Genomic DNA, 21,681 nt, shown 5'->3' with positions numbered 1-21,681 from the left:
TTTTTAAACTCATTGATATTGTGAACACCACCCCCTATTGATTTTGCTTGTCTTGCCCCATCTTTTTCCCCCTGTTTTCTTTGGGCATGGTATGCCTGGTCACTAAACAATGAAGATGTGATGGAAGGGATAGGGTGGGATGATATGTTTCATGTCCATGTTTTACGGCTGGTTCATGTCATCCTCAATCTATTCATTTTATGGGTTTGAATTTTGAAACATTGGATATTTCGCCCTTTGGGTGTTCCTCTTTTTTTTTTTTTTTTTTTTTTTCGGAACAGGCAAACTAACAGCTCTCGCTGGTTTGGGGGCTTTTCATATACCTTTGGTATATTTCAACCTTGTTTGCATATCCTTTTCCTTTTTCCTTTAGTTGGAATTTGTCAAATATCCAGACTCTCAAGAACCCCTTGTTTTCGCCCTGATGATGATGATGATTATGATGATGAATGTGCTTCATTTGAAAAGTCTCTTGTTGTCTTCTTCCAGTTTTTTGTTTTTATATTAGGTTATTACTCCTCTAGTATATGTCACACTTGTGGTCGTGATCATTGCATTGCCGCTGGGAATTTTTTTTTTTTTTTTTTTTTTCTGTTTGCTGTTTGTTATTTGCTGTTTGATTCTACTTTGACCCCCTTTTTGTCCATTCATGTGATGTTTGTTATTTGATGTCATTTATTCTCATTTACATGATATCTGACGGGCTTGCTCACTGGCTGAGGACAGGAAATAGAAGCTAATGAGAGAGAAAGTGACACTGGGTTACAATGAGGAATATGAGACCGATGATTGAAGATAACACTATACTTTGGAACTTTATTTAATAACTATACAGTACTTTTCTCCTTCTACTCCATGTTTACCATTCGAGCTTGCGTTTTCTGTCCATCCTACTTGAGCAGTGCTTTTGTGAATGCGCCATCGCTCTTTTGATGAGTTAAAACAGCTCAAACGAAGATGATTCTTAAGGTTTGAACCAGAATCGCTGAACGGGGGGTAACTCCCGGCATGAACCTTAAAAATACATAGTTACGGGTTTACCAAGCCGTTGAAAAAAACCATACAAAGGGTTAAAGTTGCTCTCATTGGGGGGGTGGGCCATTTTGTCCCAACCCCAACTGGCGTCGAGAATACCCACTCCCTGCAAATGTAATTAATTAATTTACGCCTTGGTTCCGTCCACCCTCTCTCTCTCTTCATTATTAGTTACCCGTCCCCAATACTTCAACTCAACAGCCCATATAATAGTTACAAAGCCCGCTTTCCCCTCCTCCGTCACAGGCTCCATCCAGTTCAATAATGTTAAAACTCCGGCGCCAGCAACCGCTTTGCACTCCGGACGGATCAGATTTCCTTGACACACTGGGTGGTGCGTTGGTTTTTTTTTTTTTTTTTTTTTTTTTTTTTTGTCTTTTTCTTTTTTGTTTTTAATTTATTATTGGACAACTGCTCATTGATGTAACAATTAATTGGTAGTAATGGGGATGCAGCTGGAGAAGACTTTCTTTCTTTCTTTTTTTTTTTCTTTTTTCTTTTTTTTTTCTTTTTTTTTTTTTTTTTTTTTTTTTTTTTGTGGATTCCCGAACATCAACTTTTAATAAATATCAAAAGGGTGGGTGGTTACTATAAGTGCCTGTGGCGAGCCTGTAATTGGAGCTTGCAGGGCGGAGCTTGGCGCCGGCTAAACCTTAAACTCCCAAAACCCCATCATCCATCGTCAACAAGTTGGAGGGAATCAATTTTTGCTTTTCAAAGTTTCTTTCAGTATCATTTCCAGACGATCTCACGAGTTCACTGGGATTAGATGGCCCTCACCAATAGATTCCTCAAATCCTTTATTAAAGTCCCTGATGAGATATTCCGGGTCAACTTCGGGCTGGTGGTTCGTCTCCGTGAACACCTCGACCCGTCAAGGCCTCCGCCTGGGCCATTTGATCTTCTGACGGAAGCCGGAAAGGCCAAGCCCCGGGCGCTGGACCCCGCCACATATCTCTGTATGGTACAGCGGCATAACTAGCCATCAGTTGGCAGATACACAAAATGAAAGAAAAGAGAAAAATAATAATAATAATAATAATAATAATAATAATAATAATAATAATAATAATAATAATAATAATAATAATAACTAATGGGCAGTTATTGATTTCCAGTTCCTAACGGCGCTTCTATGCGTCCAAATTCTCGAACGCTCCAGAATCTTGTGCGTAGGGTGAAAGGGGATGTGTACATATATTCAGTGCCTGCAGGTGTGCATCTCCTTGGGCTGTTGCGAGAAGTGACCACCATTGACATCATAACTTGTGGGGGGAAAGGAACGGAGATTCCGGAGCATCTTATTCTTGTGCATGAATTCCGGGATCATTTCTCGTTGCAGGCTAGAAGGGAGATGACCGTAGAAGGTGAGAGATCGTTTTCTTGCGGGATAGAAGCTGTCTCCGTCTTCCACAGATGTTCTAACCAGGTTGTATATATATATATATATATATATATACCATAGAATTGAATACCCAAATCACAGACTTCCTGACTACAAAAGGTCATTGTTTCGCGAGGGAGCAGTGGCTGCAGGAATACCCCCATGCGACGTATTTCTGGAAGTAGGTGGCATCGACGATATGCCGCTGAACGAAACGGTATCTTCAGGAAACAACAGAATAAACAGAATCGATTCGCCAGGCCTGTCGATCACAGTTCATTACGAAGCTAAGTCGTTTGTGACGGATTTATCAGAAGGTATTAACATATTTCGCTTGACATTGGGATGATGCCGTGAAAAACCCATAGAGCGCAGGTGACTTGGGTAAATTCAGCAAACCGAGAGCGACGGAAAGGACTCTCAGCTCCAGCCAGGATAAGTTCAAAGGTTTGTTATATAGCAGGTTCAACATCGAAATTCTTTTTTTAGTTTCTCTGCCATAAGCTGCGTTGCCTTCCAGCATTTTTGTAAGAAGGGTCTTCTCGACGTCCAGTATCCAATAGGGAAATATAATTCTCGAAAAGTCCTCGTAATTGTGTTCGCGTCCCGCAAATTTTCCTCCCCTTCGAGAATGCTGATGAACTCTTGATGTACTGGTTCAAAAAGGTCTATCTCGATGGTATCCACACTCTCGAACCGGTGAGGAGAGTGTAGCATCTCAATAGGGCGTGAACATGCCCACTTCAGGTCAATGAGGCATCTGAGATTCCAGTCATCATCAGTTAAAATAATGTTCACATGAAGATCGTTCAACGAGTAACTAGATGAAAGGGGCCATGTCGAAAGCCCGGCTCCATGAAGTGAGATGCCTGGTCCTAGGAGTAGCTAGAGCATCTGAGATAGCTGGAAAATACCTTCAAAATCCTGTCGTTGATTGCGTTCGGTTGATAGTGTCATTGGCTGTCGTGGAAGGCAAGCGTATCAGTCACAAGGTTTTTATCCATCATGAACGCTTTTTCATTCCAAGTGTGGGAGAGCCGTGCTCCCTGGGACTGGTCAATATAACTACTCAAGGAGAAGATATACCCGACTTGAAGATGATTTAATGAGTCCTTGATCTATGAACAGATGCATGCCTCAACAGTATTCATCACTAAACAATGAAGTCAGCGATAATAGCCAGACAGGTTATTCATGATCATAAACTAAGATATTAGCTATAAAACACTTGACTCAGCCGGTGAAGGTCTGTGATCCCATACACGTTGCCCAGAAGCCAGAGCAAATCTGCACAACTTGAGAACAGATACTGAAGGGCAGCTCGTCTGAAGCCGTGATTATGTTCCTGTTTCACCCAGCAACTGAATCTACGGCTGATTGTTTGAGGAAACCTTTGACGGCTTGTTTATAATCTGATCTTGAAGGGCGTTGAGGAGGATATTTGTCTCTTCTCTTCTTCTTCTTTCTTTGCCCAGGAAGAGGTGACTTCGCCTCGAGCTCGCTTTGGGTGAAAATCATTGATCTTTACAATGGGATGGATGGTTCGCTTCCACCCGGCCGTCGATCCGGCGACTGCCCCGCAGCCGCACATCGCGTATGTATATATATATATATATATGTATATTCTCCCTTCAATTAGTTAACCCATCCTACAGCTCCAACCCTGTCAAAGTGGCAGGGCGGCCGTGGCTGAGATATACTTGTGCACCGATGCCCCCGGGGCCACCCTAGTTAACTATTTAGTTAACTCCAAATGTCCGTCGTCAACGGTGTTTGAAGTCTGTTTCAAGTAGCATTCTACAAAAGATAAAAGGCAAAACTAATAACGTACGTACTGCACAATTTGTTGATACCATATTCCAATTCTCTGTGAAGTCATTTTTCGTCTCTTGGTGTTTTTTTTTTTTTTTTTTTTTTTTTTGGCCTGTATGGACTCTAGCTAACGTTCACGCTGGCAGGAGTGTTACGAGCAGAACATGCGAAAGCGCACTGGTGGATCAGTGGAAACATTATCAACTGGCATATTTTCCTTTGATAGTGAAACTAATCCCCATGGAGGTTGCAACTGCCTCCGCATTTCCCCTTGCATCATTGTCAGCGGTTGGTTGAATAGTTATGGGACCGTATCTCCCCATATCTGGGTTAACACGGCGACAAAATGTCATTGACTGTCAAGCATCTCAACGCTGATACCACATTTCTCCTTACCTTTGACCCCGACGAGGGCGACTCAGCTTGCCGAGACCACAAATCATCCCCTTCGTTTACAATACTTGTCGACCCGTGGCTAGTGGGGCGCTCCGTCATCGGCCATCGCTGGTTTGTGTCTTCCGAACACAGTGTGCAGCCTTGCATAAACCATCTCTCTCAGCTCGATCAAGAGCCCGATCTGGTCATTGTATCGCAAGACAATCCAGATCATTGTCATGAATCTACACTATGCCAATTACCCAGAAAATCATCCAAGACGAGCATCGTGGCGGTTCCTAAGGCGGCAGAGGCTATCCAAAAATTTGATCATTTTCATCGTACCAAAATCGTTGCTATTCCCGAATACAGCCCCAAGCGACCGGAGTCAATCCTGCATTTTTCGATCAACCCATTAACGCAGACGGGAGAGGCGGGAGAAGTTACAATTGCTTTGGTACCCGCACGAGATCTGGCAGGGGTTCATAATGCAATTGGGATCACATATCTAGCTCCCACAGCGGGGCCGTGTTCTGAGCCCTTTTCAACTATCAATCTCCCACCACGAGATCCCCCTATCCATGGAGTGCTCCAGCCAGCTGAGGACTTATCGGAGAAAGGGCGGGGAGGGGTCGATAAGCGCGTTCCATCGGAGCCGATATCATCACCAACAAACATTGTTCCCAATCCAAAAGCATCTCCGGATCTTCGATCAAGTATAATGCCAAAACCTACCTTATCCCTACGTCTGCGTTCGCATATACAAAGTCAACGGCAAAATGACTCTAGCCGTCATGCTGGAATCCCCTCTCTCGCCCGCGAATCTCTATCCGCCACTGCTCCAACAGCATCCTCATCCCATCTGCCGCCCTCACTAAAATGTAAAAATGGCGATTCTACAAGCCATGCATTCCCTACCTGCTCACCGGAAGCACAACCCCCCTCTTTGGATTTGCCATCTGGATCCCCATCTGCACCCATAGTGGAATCTCCATCCTCAACAAATCAGATATCTCAAGCCGAGGCCATCACTGAATCCACAACTTTCTCCTCAGCTGCGTCCACAGCCACCGCTGAGGTATACCAATCAGCCTCCAGCCGACGTCCAGCCCCCATCTCCATCCTCTACACTCCTCACGGCCTCCCCGCAAGTCCCTCACTAGATAAATTTATCTCAAATTATCTACACATAGATCCCAACACCTCTGCCTCGCAATCTCTAACACTCCTAATCCACGCGTTTCACTGCGTGCAGAACCCGTGGTATCTAGGCGGAAATATTATTGCGGGCGCAAATCGCGGCGGTGTGACCTTGGCGAAGAAACTACGAGCGAAATGCTGGATTGGTGCACACGATGAAGAAAAGATCACTGGTGGGGTGGTTTCGAAGTTTGTTAAGATAGAGAAGGAGATGGTGGGGGATATTAGGAGGGCTGTGAGGGAGGGAGGGGTAGACTGCGATGTGCGGGAATTGGGGGTTGGAGAGGAGATTCTCTTGAAGGGGTAGGGTTGTAGAGGAAAAAGTGGAGTGGCAAAAGGCAGTTTTGGTCTTCCTCTTTTTTCCCTTGAAAGGTTTTTTGTACTGTTAATTGGTCAGCTTGTGCTAAACCCGGGATTGGGTTGGGTTCATCTGCTACATCAGTTTGAGAATTGAGGAGCCCTTGTCACATCCTGTTTATACTAGGTTTGCGTGTATTGTCAACTGACTTCCTATATTACAGCCCTGGCTTTCCCCCCCCCCAACTATCTTAGGTCAGACCAGCCACTTATTGCAGCTCTTGCTACACCAGCACACATCCTCCGTCGCATTAGTTTTCAATCCCTGCTGATGAAGCTCAGGGGCTGACTGGATTCTCGTCTTCCCACCGAGCTGTATGGGTGCCCCCCAACGTAACTCTAGCAATCGCTCCGCGTATTGGAAGTTTTCTCCTAAATTGTACCGCGCATTGGATGGGTTGGTTTAAATATATATATATATATATATATAATCTCTCAAATCTTGAATGGTCAATAAGCAGAGCACACTTTCCAGCAAAACTTCAACCTCGTCTACGGCCTCCTGAACCACCTGCAAACACGGGCTGTAATGACAATCGTACTAGCCCAGGCAAGATATCCTATCAACTATGACTGCTTCACATACACATATCGGCATCGAGCGCGGCGCTTTGGAAACTATGAAGGAGAAGCACATCTATACATGCGGACACACGGCAAACAGATACAAAATATGAATGATTCTAGAAACCTGTAGCGGAAGGAGTAAGCTGCAATACGGAGCGAGAGAAAACACGCTTATAAACTTTGGATAAATACAAAAAATCTTCGGTCTGCTAAGGTTTCAAGTTTCGAAAGAAAGAAATGGAAGATGGCAGGCATGAGAGGGAAGAGTGAAGGATGGAGAGAAGGCTGACATGAAGGATAAACAACATCTGGTATCGCTGTAGCCAAGTAGATTGTGGTTGCAGAAGGTGTGAGACGAGTACTTGAGTAGCAAATAGGAATGACGTGAAAGCTCAAAAGAAGAAAGACGTATTGGTATATGGCAGTAGACAGACAGATAGACAAATAAAGGGGCTGGTTTAGCTAAGTAGAGAAAACGGGCGTGTAAGGTAAAGTCTTGTGAGAAAAGTAAAAGATTGCTAGTCCTAATGCCCTTGAGAAAAGGGAAGGAGAATGAAAAGATAGACAAGACGAGGAGTTGGTGTGTTGCTTGAATTTATTCTTGCTCTCGCTACATGTCCCATTTGACTGCCAGTTGGCTTCCGAGACTTCAGACAACACTAGACTTAGTTGATGGAATTTCCGGGAAGGTAAAAATATAAGACCTCTCTTGAGAAGAGGCTCTGGGGTGAGGGCGAGGGAAGATCTGAAAGTTTTAGCATATTAAGATAAAGGGCCAAATAAAGAATAAAGAATAAAGAATAAAGAATGAAATGAAAAAAAGGTGAGGGCAAGATCTAGAATTAAGAAACTAAAATTAGCAGGAGGAAAAGTTAAAAAATAAGTAAGCAAAACAAGAGTTAAGTGTATTGTATTGAATTGCACATTGCGCCGGCCGTGCGTAGAGAAAAAACAAACAGAGGCTGTTAACACTGTCCATATATTAAAAATGCTCCTGGGGAAAGATGAATGAGGAAGCGTCTGAGGTGAAATGGCGGGGTGAGAGAGATCTGCAGACACACGTGGTTCTAACAGCAAGAAAAGGGAGATTACAGATTAAAAGACAGACAAATGGAAAATTAAAGAAAAGATTATAAAAAGTCAAAAAGACCTGATAGAAGAAAAGGTAAGAGAGGGGAATAGGCAGCAAAAGAAACGGGGATCAGAAAAGGAGGATATATCTAAACCAGTCAACCTATCACCAAGAACACGCGTATACATAGAGCAAGTTTATTAGAACCAGACACCCTCCATTACCATAACATATATCTGCGTACCCAAGGACGGGACAAAGAACCCATTCCTCATCTTACTTCCATGGTGGCCTTTCATTTATAGTCCTCGAAGAAAACGCAACGCTATCCCCAGATTTCGGCGTGCGCGACTGAGGAAGCATACTAACACGCCGTCCCGAATGGCCCAACGCCGTTCCAGGACGGGTGGTCCCCTTGTTCTTGCCATTTTCGCCCTCTCCAGCATCTCGTGTATTCGTGGACACAGCTCGCGTGCTCGGAATGCCAGAGTAGCTTTGCCGACTGCGAGGAATATTGCGTATTAGTGAGGAGGGGCTGGGCAAGGCAGATAGCGATTCCTTGCGGAATTTACTGTAAGGAGGGGGATCAATGAGGCGGGAGTGTGAAGGAGTTGGTGAGGCACAGCTGCGGTCTGTGGCGGGAGAGGAATCACGGCTCCTGGTGAGTCGGCTGGAGGGACGGAGGGAAATAGGAGCCGGAGAGACAGATGACTCGCGCCCAAGGGGACTGGGGAGGGGAAGACAGGAGCGGGAGCTGGTGGGGGGTGGAAGTTTGCGGTATGGTGAGGGAGTGGTGAGAGATATGGGTTTGAAGTTGTGGCCGACCACGAGGTCGTTTGTGTTGGCGCTGGAGTTCCAGCGGGGTCTGTTGGCGAGGGAGCTTGGCTTTGCTATAGAGCTTCGGGATGGCGGACGCGTGCTGGAGGGAGTAGGGGATGTTGCGGAGAGTTGTGGGGACTGGGAAGCTAAGCGACTCGAGCTTGAGCTGGTACGTGGTAATGAGGACTTTCGAGCGGCAGATGTGGCCTGCGGTAGACTAGAATAACTCTTGAGTTTTGGAGCTGTGCTTTTCGTCGCAGCATTCACCGTTGAGCTAACCCTTCTATTTGACCCGCTGGTGCTTGCTGCAGCACTTCCTTTGGCTGCATTAGCACTTGACATGACGACAGACGAAGCTGGCGAACTGTCGGGCGTATCAATGGCACTTCGGGTGATTGGGCTATCTAGCGTGACAATACTAGATACTGAATCTCGTAGCTGCTGGCTTCTAGCAGCATTGAGTTCCTCTAGCAGCGAGTCCATGGCACTTATCTTTTCGTGCATCGAATCCGATCTTGTCTTCAAATCCGTGAATAGTTGTATAATCTCACCATTAACCGTAAGTCTGTCGTTAATACCCTTCTGGATAATAGCTAACACGCGGTCGATGGCAGGGCTATAGTGAACCTTTTTAGCCTCAAAGTTCTCAATCCTCTTTGAAAATGCTGTGGAATTAAGATTGTGAATTCCCGAATCAATTGCTTCCTGGAGTTTAATGATGCTCCGTTCAACGGACTCGAACATTTTATGTGCCTGCTTGCCGGCATTCCTGAACACCAGAACCCATCTATCCTCTCCCAGCTCCCGCCGCAACGCTTCCGCGTCGGCTCCCAATTTCTTATATCCCTTCTCCAAACGTTTCCTTCGATCCTCTAATTCGTCACATGCGCTTGGGAATATCTTTTCTGCTCGGGATTGAAACATTGAAAGCCGCATTGGAAGGAAATCCAATGATGCTCGAAGGGGTTGCATCCTTGCAAACAAAGCTAACAAATTGGAGTCATCCTGGGGATTGTGGATGACAGGGGATTCGATGTTGGAGCTAGGTCCACCAAAAGCGGAGGCAAGGCTTAATCTGGAGGAGGAAGGTGTGTTGCCATGAACTGGAGATTCTTCGATGATGGTTTCAAGTTCGTTGATGTCGAGGCTGCTGCCAGGCTCTGACTCTGATTCTATGACCATAGTTTTGTGCCGTTTCTCTTCCATCTCGAATATCAATCGACTCAGATTGTCCACCTCAACACCCACATCACCAAGAACATTGGTCCACAGCTCTTCCCATTCCATGGCAAGTTCAACCTGTTCTTTGACGCCCTTTAACTGGGTTCTGACATCCTTCCAGTTCTTCAAGGTTGATTCCATCTGAACAACGACGGCCTGGAGCTGTTCAGAACCGACATCTGAAATATCATCCCGTAGCTGTACCTCTTCGATAGCCTTAACGTAGACATTTACCAACCTCTCGAACTTTGTAACGGCCTTGTCGACATCTTCCAATCCTTCTCTACCACCAGCAGCCGCCCACTCAACATCGTCCTCAGCATCCAACCCACTCAGAACATCCGAAGCCTTATTTATCCATTGCTGTATCTGACTTGCCGCTCCGGATAACGCTCGCACAGCAGCGGGGGCGGTAGAGATGGAAGCAATGCTAGCTTCAAGGGACGAGGGCTGGGGTAAACTGATCGAAGTTAGTTGGGATAGTTGGTTGCTAAACGACGCCCTGGAAAATGAGTAGATAGATTCAGGGCGGGAGAGGCCCAGGGGGTTGAAATATGACTCCACATTTGTGCTCGACCCACTAGTCACAGCTGTCACGGGCGGAGAGTCCTTTGGCGGTGGAGGTGCGCCTTCTTCGGACTGTGTGCTTGAGCGAAGATACTTTTCCAAATCTGTTGGACCAGTAGAGGAATTGGTGCTTGATCCCTGGGAAGTTTCCGTGCCCAGCACCGCGGTTTGAACTCCCTGCGTAGTCGACATTTCCGCTATTGCATCTACTGAAAGTTGTGATTTTCCCTCTTGAGTAGTCGACAACGACTCGGATGGATCTGAGACACTGACACCTGCTTCCCAGGTAGGAGCAGTCCTGGCTGAAATAGTATGATCGTCCTTCAGTCTCCCTGACTCCAGCTCGCTGGGGGAGGAGGCCAGCTCCGGCGTCAGCAAGGTGCGACGTCCACCACTCCAGGCCCGGCCACGGCGAAATACTTTTATCGAAAGGTCCCGATGTGCACTGTCTAGCTCCTTGAGATGGTCTTCTGGAATTTTGCCAATGTTACTGCGGCTACGCGGCTGTGTCGGTGTAGGCTTGGAGGAGCCGTCCAGCAGCTTGACTCTGGCTGCCAGACCAGGGGAGAGACGGCGTAGGAAGGAGGATCGTTGCTTTTGCGTGGCAGGAGACAGGAAGAGAGGTTCGTTTCTGGGAGAGGTGGTGATATTATTGTTGCTGGCGTTGCTCCTGGTGGGTTGGGTAGTAGTTGTTGTCGCAGGAGTACGGGATGTTGATGTTGATGTTGTGCAGGGCCAGGACGAAAGCGGTTGTACAACTTGGCTGGCTGATCGACGCGTGGGAGACACTGGAATGGGGGATGTATTGGTCGTATTTGCTGCAGGGGTTGTAGCATCAGTTGATGCTGATGAAGTCGACGCAGAAGCAGACACGGGGGCTGAAGCAGAAGGAGAAAATATTGCGCTCATGGAGACGATGGTCGTTAAAGGGCGAGGCTGGTGATAGTGTTGATAGTTTGTACTGGTGGTGGTGCTGTGGAAAACGTGGATGGGCAGCAGCTTATGGACGGCACAGGCGAGACGCGATCATCATTGCTGGGGAGATTGAGGTGCAGAATGGCCACAACAACGCCGGTAAGAATGCAGGTGTCAACTCAGCCCGTAGAGATGGGCAGGGAACATTTCTACTGCGTAAAGGTGACTCTTTCTAGCCCCCTTCCATGTTGTTCCGGTTGCTGAGCCTTTCTCCTCCATTATGGCTGTTCTCATTGTTGTTATTGGGTGGTCTGAAAAATCACCCTGGATGGTTAAAATTAAATATGATATGGACACCCGAATATGATTAGAAGCACAACCAGAAAATTGACATGTCTTCATTAATGGAGAGCTCTATACGAAAATAAAAATAAAAATTATGAAATTAGCTTTATATCCAGTTTTATCCTCGAAATATCCACCTGGAAAGACATCTATCTATTGCTAAAAACAATTTACCGGGCTTCCGCTAAAACCAAACCTTGAAAAAAAGAAGAAAAAATTTAATAATAATAATAATAATAATAATATAATAATAATAATAATAATAATAATAATAATAATAATAATAAGAAGAAGAAGAAGAAGAAGAAGAAGGTGAAAATTGACGCGATATCGATCCGTAGGAGATGCTGTTAAATACGTTCTTTGGATGCATATCCTTCCTCTCCATGTATGTACGTATATATGTATAAACAGGCGGGATATCGCGGGGGCTGAATGCCGATAGATGGGTATATATGCTATATATCTCCGAAGTAAATGGCGGGGACCGGGACGGGGACGGGACGGCAGAGACGATACAAAAGCCACATCCAAAATAGAACACCAGGCAATTTGCCAGGGGTGGCAGCAGCTAGAGTATGGAGAATATATATGCAAAGGGCAAAATGGTATCAAATGAGAAGACACCGGTGGTAACTAGACAGGAAGTACCAGTAAAATATCGTGGATCTCGTTAATAAAGAGGATATCAAAGGAAGAAGGGATCGTGCAGCGTTCGCCCCACCTGCCAAAACTCCTATTGATTTTCCCGTCCCATGAACTATAAGCCGTCAAATCCCGAGCCCCGGCACCAAGAGCGTGGCGGGCTCTACAGCTGGAGATGATGTAGCTTGCAGGGATGTCGTGGAATGTGACCTCTGCTCCTTGAAGTCGCGCACCAACTCTTCTCTCACCCCTTTGCACCAAGTCATTAGTGCAGTGTCGAATTTCTTCCACGCTTCCTCGCTCTCGTTGTGGACCACTGCCATCACGTCCACATCAAGCTTGATCTCCCACCGGATCTCAGCAGCTTTAATCCAATACCGCAGGTTCTCCGCCAGGCGATACGGTTTACCCACGTCTTCATGCCACGATTTGATCTCACCAAAGCGACGTCGTGAGAGCTTGACAGCCCGATTGTGAAATCGTATCAGGTCCCTGCCATCCTTAAGACGTTCTAGAAGTGGTGAGGGAAGGGGGGTGTTATCCGCGCAGTCCCAGGCGGGCAGTTGTTGTTTGCCCGTCTCCAGAAACTGGAGGAAGGCTCCCGCTTGCTCGTGCTCTCTACCATCCCACTCCACATTTGCCCAGGTAAAGCTTGATCGCCTCTGCAATTCAATCTCCTCAAGTTTCACCTCTTCATCAAGCATTTCCCCCGCTCCCGTAATCCACTCCAAAATCCGTGACCGCTCCTCCTCCTTCAACCCGCCCGCAAAATTCCTCGTAGCCCACCGTTTCAACACATCCAAAATCTGGAGTAGCTCCTCCCGTATCTTCCGCTCACTCTTAATCGAAGCTAAGCGATCCGGATTCTCATGAGAGGTATAGTATATCTTCGCCGCACGGATGGCGAGCGTAACTATATCCAAAATATGCATACCCTCAATCTCATGCCAACCACATGGAGACCTGGATGCCGTAGGTGTTTCCGACGCCACATCGTCCTCTGGGTCGGATAGCCCATCTGGCGAACGGTCCCTTGGTTTTGGAGAGAGCAATTGAGGAGTTAATTCCTCCTTCGCCGCCGTTAACACATACCTTGCCTTTTCCAAGGCAGATTGCAGATCTCTCCTCAAGGATTCTAAATCTGGAGGGGGAGGTATATAGTGGTTGCGGATGCTGTACGTACTGACCGTGGGAGGTAACATGACTGGCTCATTCTCATCCCAGCCATCGTCCCCAAGTTCCTCGCAACCAGCCATATTATCGTCAATGGGACTCTCAACCAAATCCCCGCCTAGCTGTGGCTGCGGGGTCAACATGAGCTTGGGAATCTCCTGCTGCTCCTCCTTCTTCGTCCCCACCTTGGCGAACTGCCCACCCTTGCCATCCAGCAGGCCTGTTCTCGCAAAGTAATATTGCAAATGGGCAATGCTGCCTAGACTCATGACACTCTCACGATTCCTTGCGGATTGTGCGAACTCGACGGCCTGGGGACGAATGTAGCCTCGTCTGCGCGAGGAGGTGGATATGGATGATTTGGCATCTCCGGAGAAGTTGGAGATGGAGGAGACGGTGGAAAAAGTGCGGTCGGGGGAAGGGCAGGAGGAGATGGCTGGAGTAGGGGAGAGGGAAGAAGAGCGAGAGACGGCTGGAGATGGTGCCTGGTCACCCTGATCCGACATTTTTTTTTTTTTTTTTGGGGGGGGGGGTTTGATTATAAGAGGTTTCGATAAGTTATCGGGGTGTTGTCTACTATTGTAGACAAGGCAGAATTTGATGGCGGACGAGGCTAGTGAATTAAATAAAGAATGAAAGCAAAGAAAAAGAGACTGCCCAGGTGCTCCGGAAGAATAGATACAAAATATGCAAGACAAGGCTTAGATTAAACAATACAATGGATGGAATATCTCCTGTCTATTAATATTTATTTGGAAGCCTTCTCTCATGAAGGCTGATGGTTGCTGTCGTTGGTGGTGCTTGGGTTCCGAGCAAGGTGGAGAGAACAAAATTGGCTCGAGTCGAAAGGGGCGTCGACTAAGCTAAGAATAGCACTCGCCGGGCCGCAAGTCAAATCAACAGCAAGCCAAGGGCAAAAACTCAGGGGTAGAGATAGCAATTAAAAGGGTATACCACGCGCATTTCAGTAGTTTCGCAACTTTTATGCGCATCAGCTTCCTTCACTCTCTCTATCTCTTTCTCTCTATCTCTCTCCCTCTCTCTCTATATATATATATATATACGTATATACATATAGATAGAGAGATAGAAGTACATAGAATTGCTCCCCCGGAACATATCTCCACATCTCCACATCTCCACATCTCCATATCCCCGTGTCTCCTGTCGTCTGCCTCTTCTGACCCTTTTCTCGCCTCGGATATCCGGTGCCAAGCCGTTTATTGACGAATTGTCGTTTTGGGACTAGCGCCTTCTCTGTGACAATGTCTCGGATCATGTGACATTTAGCTGTGCCCAATTAGGGTTTGGACCGTGCTCCGATATTGTGTTTGGTAGCCAGAAAGACATTTCTTGGCTTTTACGCTTCCAATATCTATCTTCAACTCCAGGGCTGCTGGGAATTAATCAATCACGGTTCAGTCGATTGAGCTTATAAAAGGTGTCAATTACTATTTGTATTAGTCCTTTTTTAGGGATACGTGTTTGCGTCAAGATTGCGTGTCTGCTGTTCTTCTGCTGTTCTTCTGCTGTTCTTCTGCCAAACTCCATGTCGAAACGAGTATGCACCTCCATCTCAGTATCGTGAATGTCACTGATAAGATCTAGATCTCATTCCGTGTCCATGGCAAAGTTCAAGGCATGTGCTCCGTACGCTAAAATATTCAATTACGCACCTTCATCAGGCGCAATGAGTTATTCGTTGTTAATATATCCGTATCTGCTTGTCAGGAGTCTGCTTCCGGTACAATTCCTCTGCATACTGGAATCTGCCTATTTATATCAATCGTGGAACTGTGCTGAATTCTTAAACTAGTGATTTCACCCAGCGAAATGCAAATAGCTATGGCTTAACTGGATGGGTGAGGAATACCAAAGATGGCAAGGTTAGCTGGCCCCGCCTTCAGCCCCCCCTTTTTATTTTAGTTCCTTACTTATACGGTTTCGTTTCTCTTCATATTACGTCCTACATGATACCAGACCCCTTATGCTTCAACTCCATTCTATTAACCAAAGAAAAAGATGTTTTCGTCTTCCTTTACGTACATGTGCCTACGCATGAATCATCCAGGGCTCACACATACATGACAGGTGGAAGGAGAAGCGCAAGGCGATGAAGCCTCTCTCGCGAAGCTGTTCAAAGACCTGAATCGGGGACCCCGACATGCACAGGTCGTGAAGCTTGAGAAATCAGACATCGAGCCAAAGGATGGCGAAACTTCCTTTGTCGTGAATAGGAGCTAGCTACAATTGTGATGTCTATGTCTGTGCATTCCGTTCAACATTGGTTCCCAGTCCGGTTCTAATGGACCAGGTATCAGTATTCCACAGTTAAATTAACTGCATCGCACAGAATTGATTGGTATATATGAGATGAGGCCTCTTGCTCGGAAGCCTGGGAATCGGAAGTGGCATTCTACCGTTTAGTCCCTTTTGATAATATGTCGGCCATCTGCGTATGTCTCCCCTCCACTCTGAGATCTACTCTTAAATGTGGCCACGGTTCATTTGGCGTGGTGAGGTCATATTCAAGGCCAGCAACAAACTCTCCAATTTTACAACCCCTTCACATCTCTCAACAACCGCTTTTGCCGTTCTGCGATAAATCATATATGAAGTAACTCAACTGCGCCAAATATTAATTTATAGGCTCACTACAACCTCCCAAGGATATCTGTCAAATATCGCCTTTACCAATATCGTGACATTATGTCGACTTGAGAAAAGTCCTTAGGGCATCTGAGGAATATTTCCGATTGTTTACCGGCCTTCGGGGCACTAAACCTTAAAAAAGCTCTCCGTATTGCAACCGTAACCGTAGATAACTAACTAGTTAACCAATTGACATTATTACATAACTAGTTAGCTCGAGGTAAGCTCGTTGACATACGCTCTTGAAGAGTCTTGTTGCTAAACATCGCCCTATATTTCTACAGTATGCACATGTCTATCATTACCTTCGCAAATTTAGTGGTTCCCAGAGAGAGTTTGTTTGTGAGCTCACATTAAACCAACGGCGACAGCAGTCCGCAACGACATCAACCATAGACCGGAAAATATTTGCACGGGAAGAGAAATTCCACGGTTTCTGTCTCGAAATGCAACCCGAACATCTCCTATCGATGGCAAACTGGGGAAATCTCTCTCTTTGGCTTGACCGAATCAGAAGCGGATGAGCGTTCGGTTGAAGACCTCGTCCAAGAGAAGACAACACTTCCCCAATCATCCGGATTGTAACGTAGCAAAAAAAAAAAAAAGAAAAAGAAAAAAAAGAAAAAAAAAATGCCTGCCGCCGGTTTACTCAACATTGACTGTACGAAATAGCTCTATTGTGTACAGCGCATGCACAATGTATGCTGTCTGGAGAATCCAAACCAATTCCTCGCATGGAACATCATTAGACAGGGTTAGTTGGATAAATCCGTAGCAAGAATATCAAATCAGCGACTGCCCTTGAGTCTTCTGCTGGCTAGTGGCTGATGGCTGGTGGCTGGTGTATTGAAGGAAGGTCAAGTGATTGCGGGCTGAATTGGAGGTATTTGTCAACCGTCTCCCAACTAGTTAAACAAAAAAAAAACTTGGGCATACGCCCAGTAGCTTTGAGACGATTACCGAACGGTTGTTGGTGAATATATAATGCGACCGGCGTAGCTTTCCAAGGTTAGAAGGGTTGGTCGAACATCCAAGGTTCCAATGTTTGGTATGGAAAAAACTCTATGATCACGCTGGGCCAACCGCCATCGGGAGAAACTGGAACTCGTAAACGATTAAATTAGGAAGCACCGAAAATCGATGTAAATATAGCAAGGATGAGTCATGTTAGTAGTTGACTCTTGTGCTTTCATGTGCTTTCATCTGCTTTCGTAATGTCCGAGTGAGCATGTTTGATCCCATTAATAATAATGTAACCAGGTTAAATTGCGGAGAAAAATCCATTATATTCCTGTGATCCCTTATTGTATGCCATTTGTTTCAGCCGGCTCTCCCGGAAGTTTCCGAGCGCTCCCAGTCAGATCGTGTAGCAAACTGTAAAACCCCCCCCTGTCCATGAATGAATGCACTGTCGTCGTCCCTAGGATGACCAAAGCAACACAAAACAATGGACCCCACTAGTTAGTACGGAACAAAACCATCGTAATTATTTACTTACTTGGATTTTGTGATCGAGACTTTGATTTGGAAAACTGTGATTGTGAAATTTCGATGCGAGAGCGTTTGTGTCTTGTGCAAGTTGTGCAGTGGAGCTTAGATGCAGCTGATATCTAATAAGGCTGACTGGGGGGGGCCTTGGATCGGCAAGCTATCCCGAGAAAGGCGGTGTCTACAGCGGAACCCCGAGGAGGAGTCTAGAAGGAGTCAAAATCCGGGGGGACGCCGACATCAACCGGCACCCTTTAAAACAGATAGACACTAAGAATGTGACCAATGTATCTAGCTAACGTTGACTCACTAACTAGCTGCATTGTAGCAATTAGATGCTGGAAATTATGCCACTAGCGCGGTTGGAGATAGACAGACAGCAGCCCATAAGCCGAATCAATACCTAGAACTCCGTTTCCCGAGAAGTCACCACTTGATGAAGCAATCAGATTTTGATGCTTGTTTGCTAGCAGTTGGTTAAAACCTGGCAGCCCCACTGCCCTGTCCTATTTATTATACAATCCTCAGGCTGCTCTCAGCTGGTTTTATTTGTTGTCCTTGTTTTGCTGATTGTTGATAAGTTAAATTCACCCCCCCCCTCCCTCCCCTTTTTCACTCTATCCCTTCTTTGGAAGTTGAAAAAGATAATAATAAGCTGTTACCTACCATATCACAATATCACCTGTCTTCATCAGGAATTTGGCCTGAATCAAAAGCCTTTTGAGAAACGTAGTTTCATCCCTCTGCTCGCCATGTATCCGATCTCCGCAGGACCAATGAGAACCTTTGTTCTCTCCCGCTCTGCCTCGTCCATACTGCGTGGCTCATTCGGTCAATCAACTGCTCTTTCCAGAGGTCTCCAGTGTAGGAGTCCTCTGCTCTACTATAACATTGCCCTTGGGAGCAAGAGGTGCTTCTCAGCAGGTCCCCGCCAACGAGCCAAAGAATATTTCCCAGCCCTCAGTGGAACAAAACATATTGTCGAGTCTGAAACAACATGGGCACATCCAATGTATGCTGTTGTGGTCACACACAACCGTGCTCTGCCCCCGTTTTGTCTGAGATATATATCTAACCATAAACCCAATTAGGTTCACCGAAGAGCAGATGAAGAGTATTGTCATCGCACATCGAAATGCTGAGACCTGGTCCGATTGGGTTGCCTTGGGAACCGTTCGTATGTTGCGCTGGGCTACAGATCTGGCAACAGGTTACAATCATCCCGGGAAGTCGGACCAGAATGAGCAATTTGTTATGACTGAGAAGAAATGGATCATCCGGTTCATTTTTCTAGAAACCGTTGCTGGTGTCCCTGGAATGGTTGGAGGTATGCTCCGCCATCTCCGAAGCCTAAGACGAATGAAGCGGGATAATGGATGGTATGTCTCTCTAATATATCTACTCCTGTGAATACATTGTCCTGATGCCAGAATTGCTGCCAAAAGAAAGGAAAAATAACCCCTGACATTCTTTCCAATTCTAGGATCGAAACTCTTTTAGAAGAAGCATACAACGAGAGAATGCACCTGCTGTCATTCCTGAAACTCGCTAAACCAGGGTGGTTTATGCGGCTCATGGTTTTAGGAGCCCAGGGTGTCTTCTTCAACTCTTTCTTCATGGCATACCTCATCTCCCCACGGACCTGCCACCGCTTCGTCGGGTACCTCGAAGAGGAGGCTGTTATGACGTACACACACGCAATTAACGACCTCGAAGCTGGGAAGTTGCCTGAGTGGGCCAACAAAGAGGCTCCAGATATTGCCGTGGCTTACTGGCACATGCCAGAAAACAAGAGAACCATTCTGGACTTGCTGTACTATATCCGTGCCGATGAAGCTAAGCATTGTGAGGTCAACCACACCCTGGCCAACTTGAAGCCCAACGTCGATCCAAATCCTTATACCTCGAAGTACGATAACCCCGATGTGCCTCATCCAACGAAGACAGCCGAGATAATCAAACCCACTGGCTGGGAAAGAAAGGATGTCATCTAAAATGGACAAGGAACCCTTTCAAATGCTGAATTAACGTCAACCTCTTATCAATCCTTCGACATATTTTCGCCAGGGTGGGGTTACCAAGCACTGACCCTTTCTTGCTTTGTGATTTCGTTTGTCGAGCCTTGAAGAAGACACCACTCTGATACCCCGTCTCCATATCCTTTCCACTCAAAATTACATACAAAAAAACAGACTAAATCATAAAAATGCATAATTGGCGGGGTGGTTTGGGCATAGCGGATGGCGTTGTTTTTCTTTTGCTTTTGCCTTGTTGTCCTCTCCTGTTGTGTCTTGCATAGTCAGTTAAACGGAGTTCTAATTGATTTACCATCCGCATTCTTTAATTTCACTTTTTCCGTCCGTCATTTGTTTTTAAGTTTGTTCTGCTTGTAAATCCGTTTGTCTGTTTAATTGACATTCGTGGGATGGGAAACCATTATGCGGACATGTTTGCTGTTCAAGTGACTTTTGTTTTAGAAGAGAAATGAAGTTTTGTTTCAAATGCATTCCAAAGGAGAAATATATCTAATGAAGAAAATTTTCAAAGTAATGAAATAGATGAATCAACGAGGACGAGGACACTTCGGTTTTGAGGTTTCTCCACACGTGATAGTTATTGAACCTCTGACCCCATTGCTTTCCCAACCTTCAACTTCCATCTTCGCCACTGAAGTTTTAATACTGTCATTCCGTCTGCCGGGAACATGTTTCACATTCCTCAGACAATGACTACTAGTCAACCGTACATTCTCTCTACTGGAAGAAAGAATAGATGAAATCTGAAGAACCCCCCATCCCGCTGACTAGGTGAGAAAACATACACCAAACGGCGGCCCACCAGGGAAGAAGCATGCCATGCAGTCTGGCAAGCAGGCAGAGAGATTGGGACATGGTCTTCCAACGCAATTCCGCTTTGCGGGGTGATTTTTCAATTGCTCAAACATCTCTCTCTGTTCCTTCGCAGCTGAATCGGGGATTAAATGCCCATCTCCATCACCAGCTTTCGCACCCGCAATATCTGGCCTCTCCTCCGGCTCGAACAACATCTTCACATCCGTAACTAATCGCCCATCCACAGTGCCCTTTTTGGCCGCTGCCAGTGTCATAACTGACTCCGGCACGTTCATGCCACTCGCCTCCCAGGCTGCGAGCTGATTCGCGGCGAATCTCGACAGTTGGTCTGGGTCGAGTTGGTAGTAGTCGAGCACGGTGCCGTTGGGCGTGAAGCTGCGGAGCACACCGTCGTTGCCGACGCTGAGGGCGCCTTGAGAGTGCAATTTCATTGTTTCGATTATCCGGGCGAGGGAGCCGGGGGTGTAGCGGGTTGTGCCTGTGCCCGTGGGTGGTGTTGGGTGGTTTGGGAGGGCAGTTGCGGTCTGCTGAGAGAGGGAGGGGGAGAGGGAGAGGGAACGTGAGTTTCTTGCTTTTAGGAATTCTTATTTATTGATGACTTACCAAAAGGAAAGTGGAGAGGGTGAGGAGAATTGATAATAGGATCGAATTGCACATGGTGATGGCTTGCGATCCGAATGGTTTAATGGAATACGTCTTATTCTCTGTTTCCGTTGCTGTTGACTTAAGAAAGTAAAATCTAAGAGACCTGCCAAATGGAGGGTCTTTATATATCCTGGAATCCATTGTCAATACGTGCAGGATGGAGGATAGTCAAGTATCAGATTTGACACCCAGCCATCAAATTTGAGGAGGGCAGGAATAGCAATGGGAACTCAGCCAAGCCATTATCTTCAACACCATTTCTCAGATTCTTCTCCAAAATAATCACAGCGAACAGTCTGAGGATCGACACCAATCAGATTATATTCCAAATCTACGAATGCAGAGTCAACCCCCCAGCTGTGGGTTTGAAAAGAGGTGTATGATCACAGGTTGTCTGCCTCTTATGCAATTTCATGGCACGAACCATGGCGACCTTTGGTTCCTCCTGAGGTAAGGTATTCTGTCCCACGCTACCTTGAAAGTGTTGGGAGCGGGTGCTGGAAACCTCAGCCTACAATCGCCCTATTGGGGGCTATTTGTTAACCCCAGCCCCCCCC

The 21,681-nt window shown here is 46.3% G+C and overlaps 7 protein-coding genes across 7 annotated transcripts; 4 read left to right on the top strand and 3 right to left on the bottom strand.

The window, feature by feature from the left end:
* Positions 1-1,804: 1,804 nt before the first annotated feature.
* PADG_03753 (uncharacterized protein) lies at positions 1,805-2,604 on the top strand (the record flags this gene model as incomplete). Its single annotated transcript, XM_010760864.1, has 4 exons — positions 1,805-1,994; positions 2,154-2,249; positions 2,316-2,402; positions 2,501-2,604. 4 exons carry the CDS (start codon positions 1,805-1,807, stop codon positions 2,602-2,604), a joined length of 477 nt encoding a protein of 158 aa, XP_010759166.1.
* A 1,973-nt stretch (positions 2,605-4,577) lies between these two features.
* PADG_03752 (uncharacterized protein) lies at positions 4,578-6,113 on the top strand (the record flags this gene model as incomplete). The annotated part of the gene is made up of 1 exon (XM_010760863.1): positions 4,578-6,113. One exon carries the CDS (start codon positions 4,578-4,580, stop codon positions 6,111-6,113), a length of 1,536 nt encoding a protein of 511 aa, XP_010759165.1.
* A 1,965-nt stretch (positions 6,114-8,078) lies between these two features.
* Positions 8,079-11,318, bottom strand: PADG_03751 (uncharacterized protein; the record flags this gene model as incomplete). The annotated part of the gene is made up of 1 exon (XM_010760862.1): positions 8,079-11,318. The coding sequence occupies one exon, from the start codon at positions 11,316-11,318 to the stop codon at positions 8,079-8,081; it is 3,240 nt and encodes a 1,079-aa protein (XP_010759164.1).
* Positions 11,319-12,439: 1,121 nt separating this feature from the next.
* Positions 12,440-13,993, bottom strand: PADG_03750 (uncharacterized protein; the record flags this gene model as incomplete). The annotated part of the gene is made up of 1 exon (XM_010761287.1): positions 12,440-13,993. The coding sequence occupies one exon, from the start codon at positions 13,991-13,993 to the stop codon at positions 12,440-12,442; it is 1,554 nt and encodes a 517-aa protein (XP_010759589.1).
* A 1,118-nt stretch (positions 13,994-15,111) lies between these two features.
* PADG_03749 (uncharacterized protein) lies at positions 15,112-15,731 on the top strand (the record flags this gene model as incomplete). Its single annotated transcript, XM_010760861.1, has 3 exons — positions 15,112-15,231; positions 15,317-15,373; positions 15,579-15,731. 3 exons carry the CDS (start codon positions 15,112-15,114, stop codon positions 15,729-15,731), a joined length of 330 nt encoding a protein of 109 aa, XP_010759163.1.
* A 2,648-nt stretch (positions 15,732-18,379) lies between these two features.
* Positions 18,380-19,621, top strand: PADG_03747 (alternative oxidase, mitochondrial; the record flags this gene model as incomplete). Its single annotated transcript, XM_010761286.1, has 3 exons — positions 18,380-18,639; positions 18,719-19,006; positions 19,111-19,621. The coding sequence occupies 3 exons, from the start codon at positions 18,380-18,382 to the stop codon at positions 19,619-19,621; spliced, it is 1,059 nt and encodes a 352-aa protein (XP_010759588.1).
* An 809-nt stretch (positions 19,622-20,430) lies between these two features.
* PADG_03746 (uncharacterized protein) lies at positions 20,431-21,265 on the bottom strand (the record flags this gene model as incomplete). The annotated part of the gene is made up of 2 exons (XM_010760860.1): positions 20,431-21,003; positions 21,083-21,265. 2 exons carry the CDS (start codon positions 21,263-21,265, stop codon positions 20,431-20,433), a joined length of 756 nt encoding a protein of 251 aa, XP_010759162.1.
* Positions 21,266-21,681: the final 416 nt, after the last annotated feature.

The sequence above is a fragment of the Paracoccidioides brasiliensis genome, assembly GCF_000150735.1.
Source record: "Paracoccidioides brasiliensis Pb18 unplaced genomic scaffold supercont2.4, whole genome shotgun sequence".
NCBI classification, from domain to species: Eukaryota; Fungi; Ascomycota; class Eurotiomycetes; order Onygenales; family Ajellomycetaceae; genus Paracoccidioides; species Paracoccidioides brasiliensis.
This window is presented reverse-complemented; position numbering and strand designations above follow the sequence as displayed.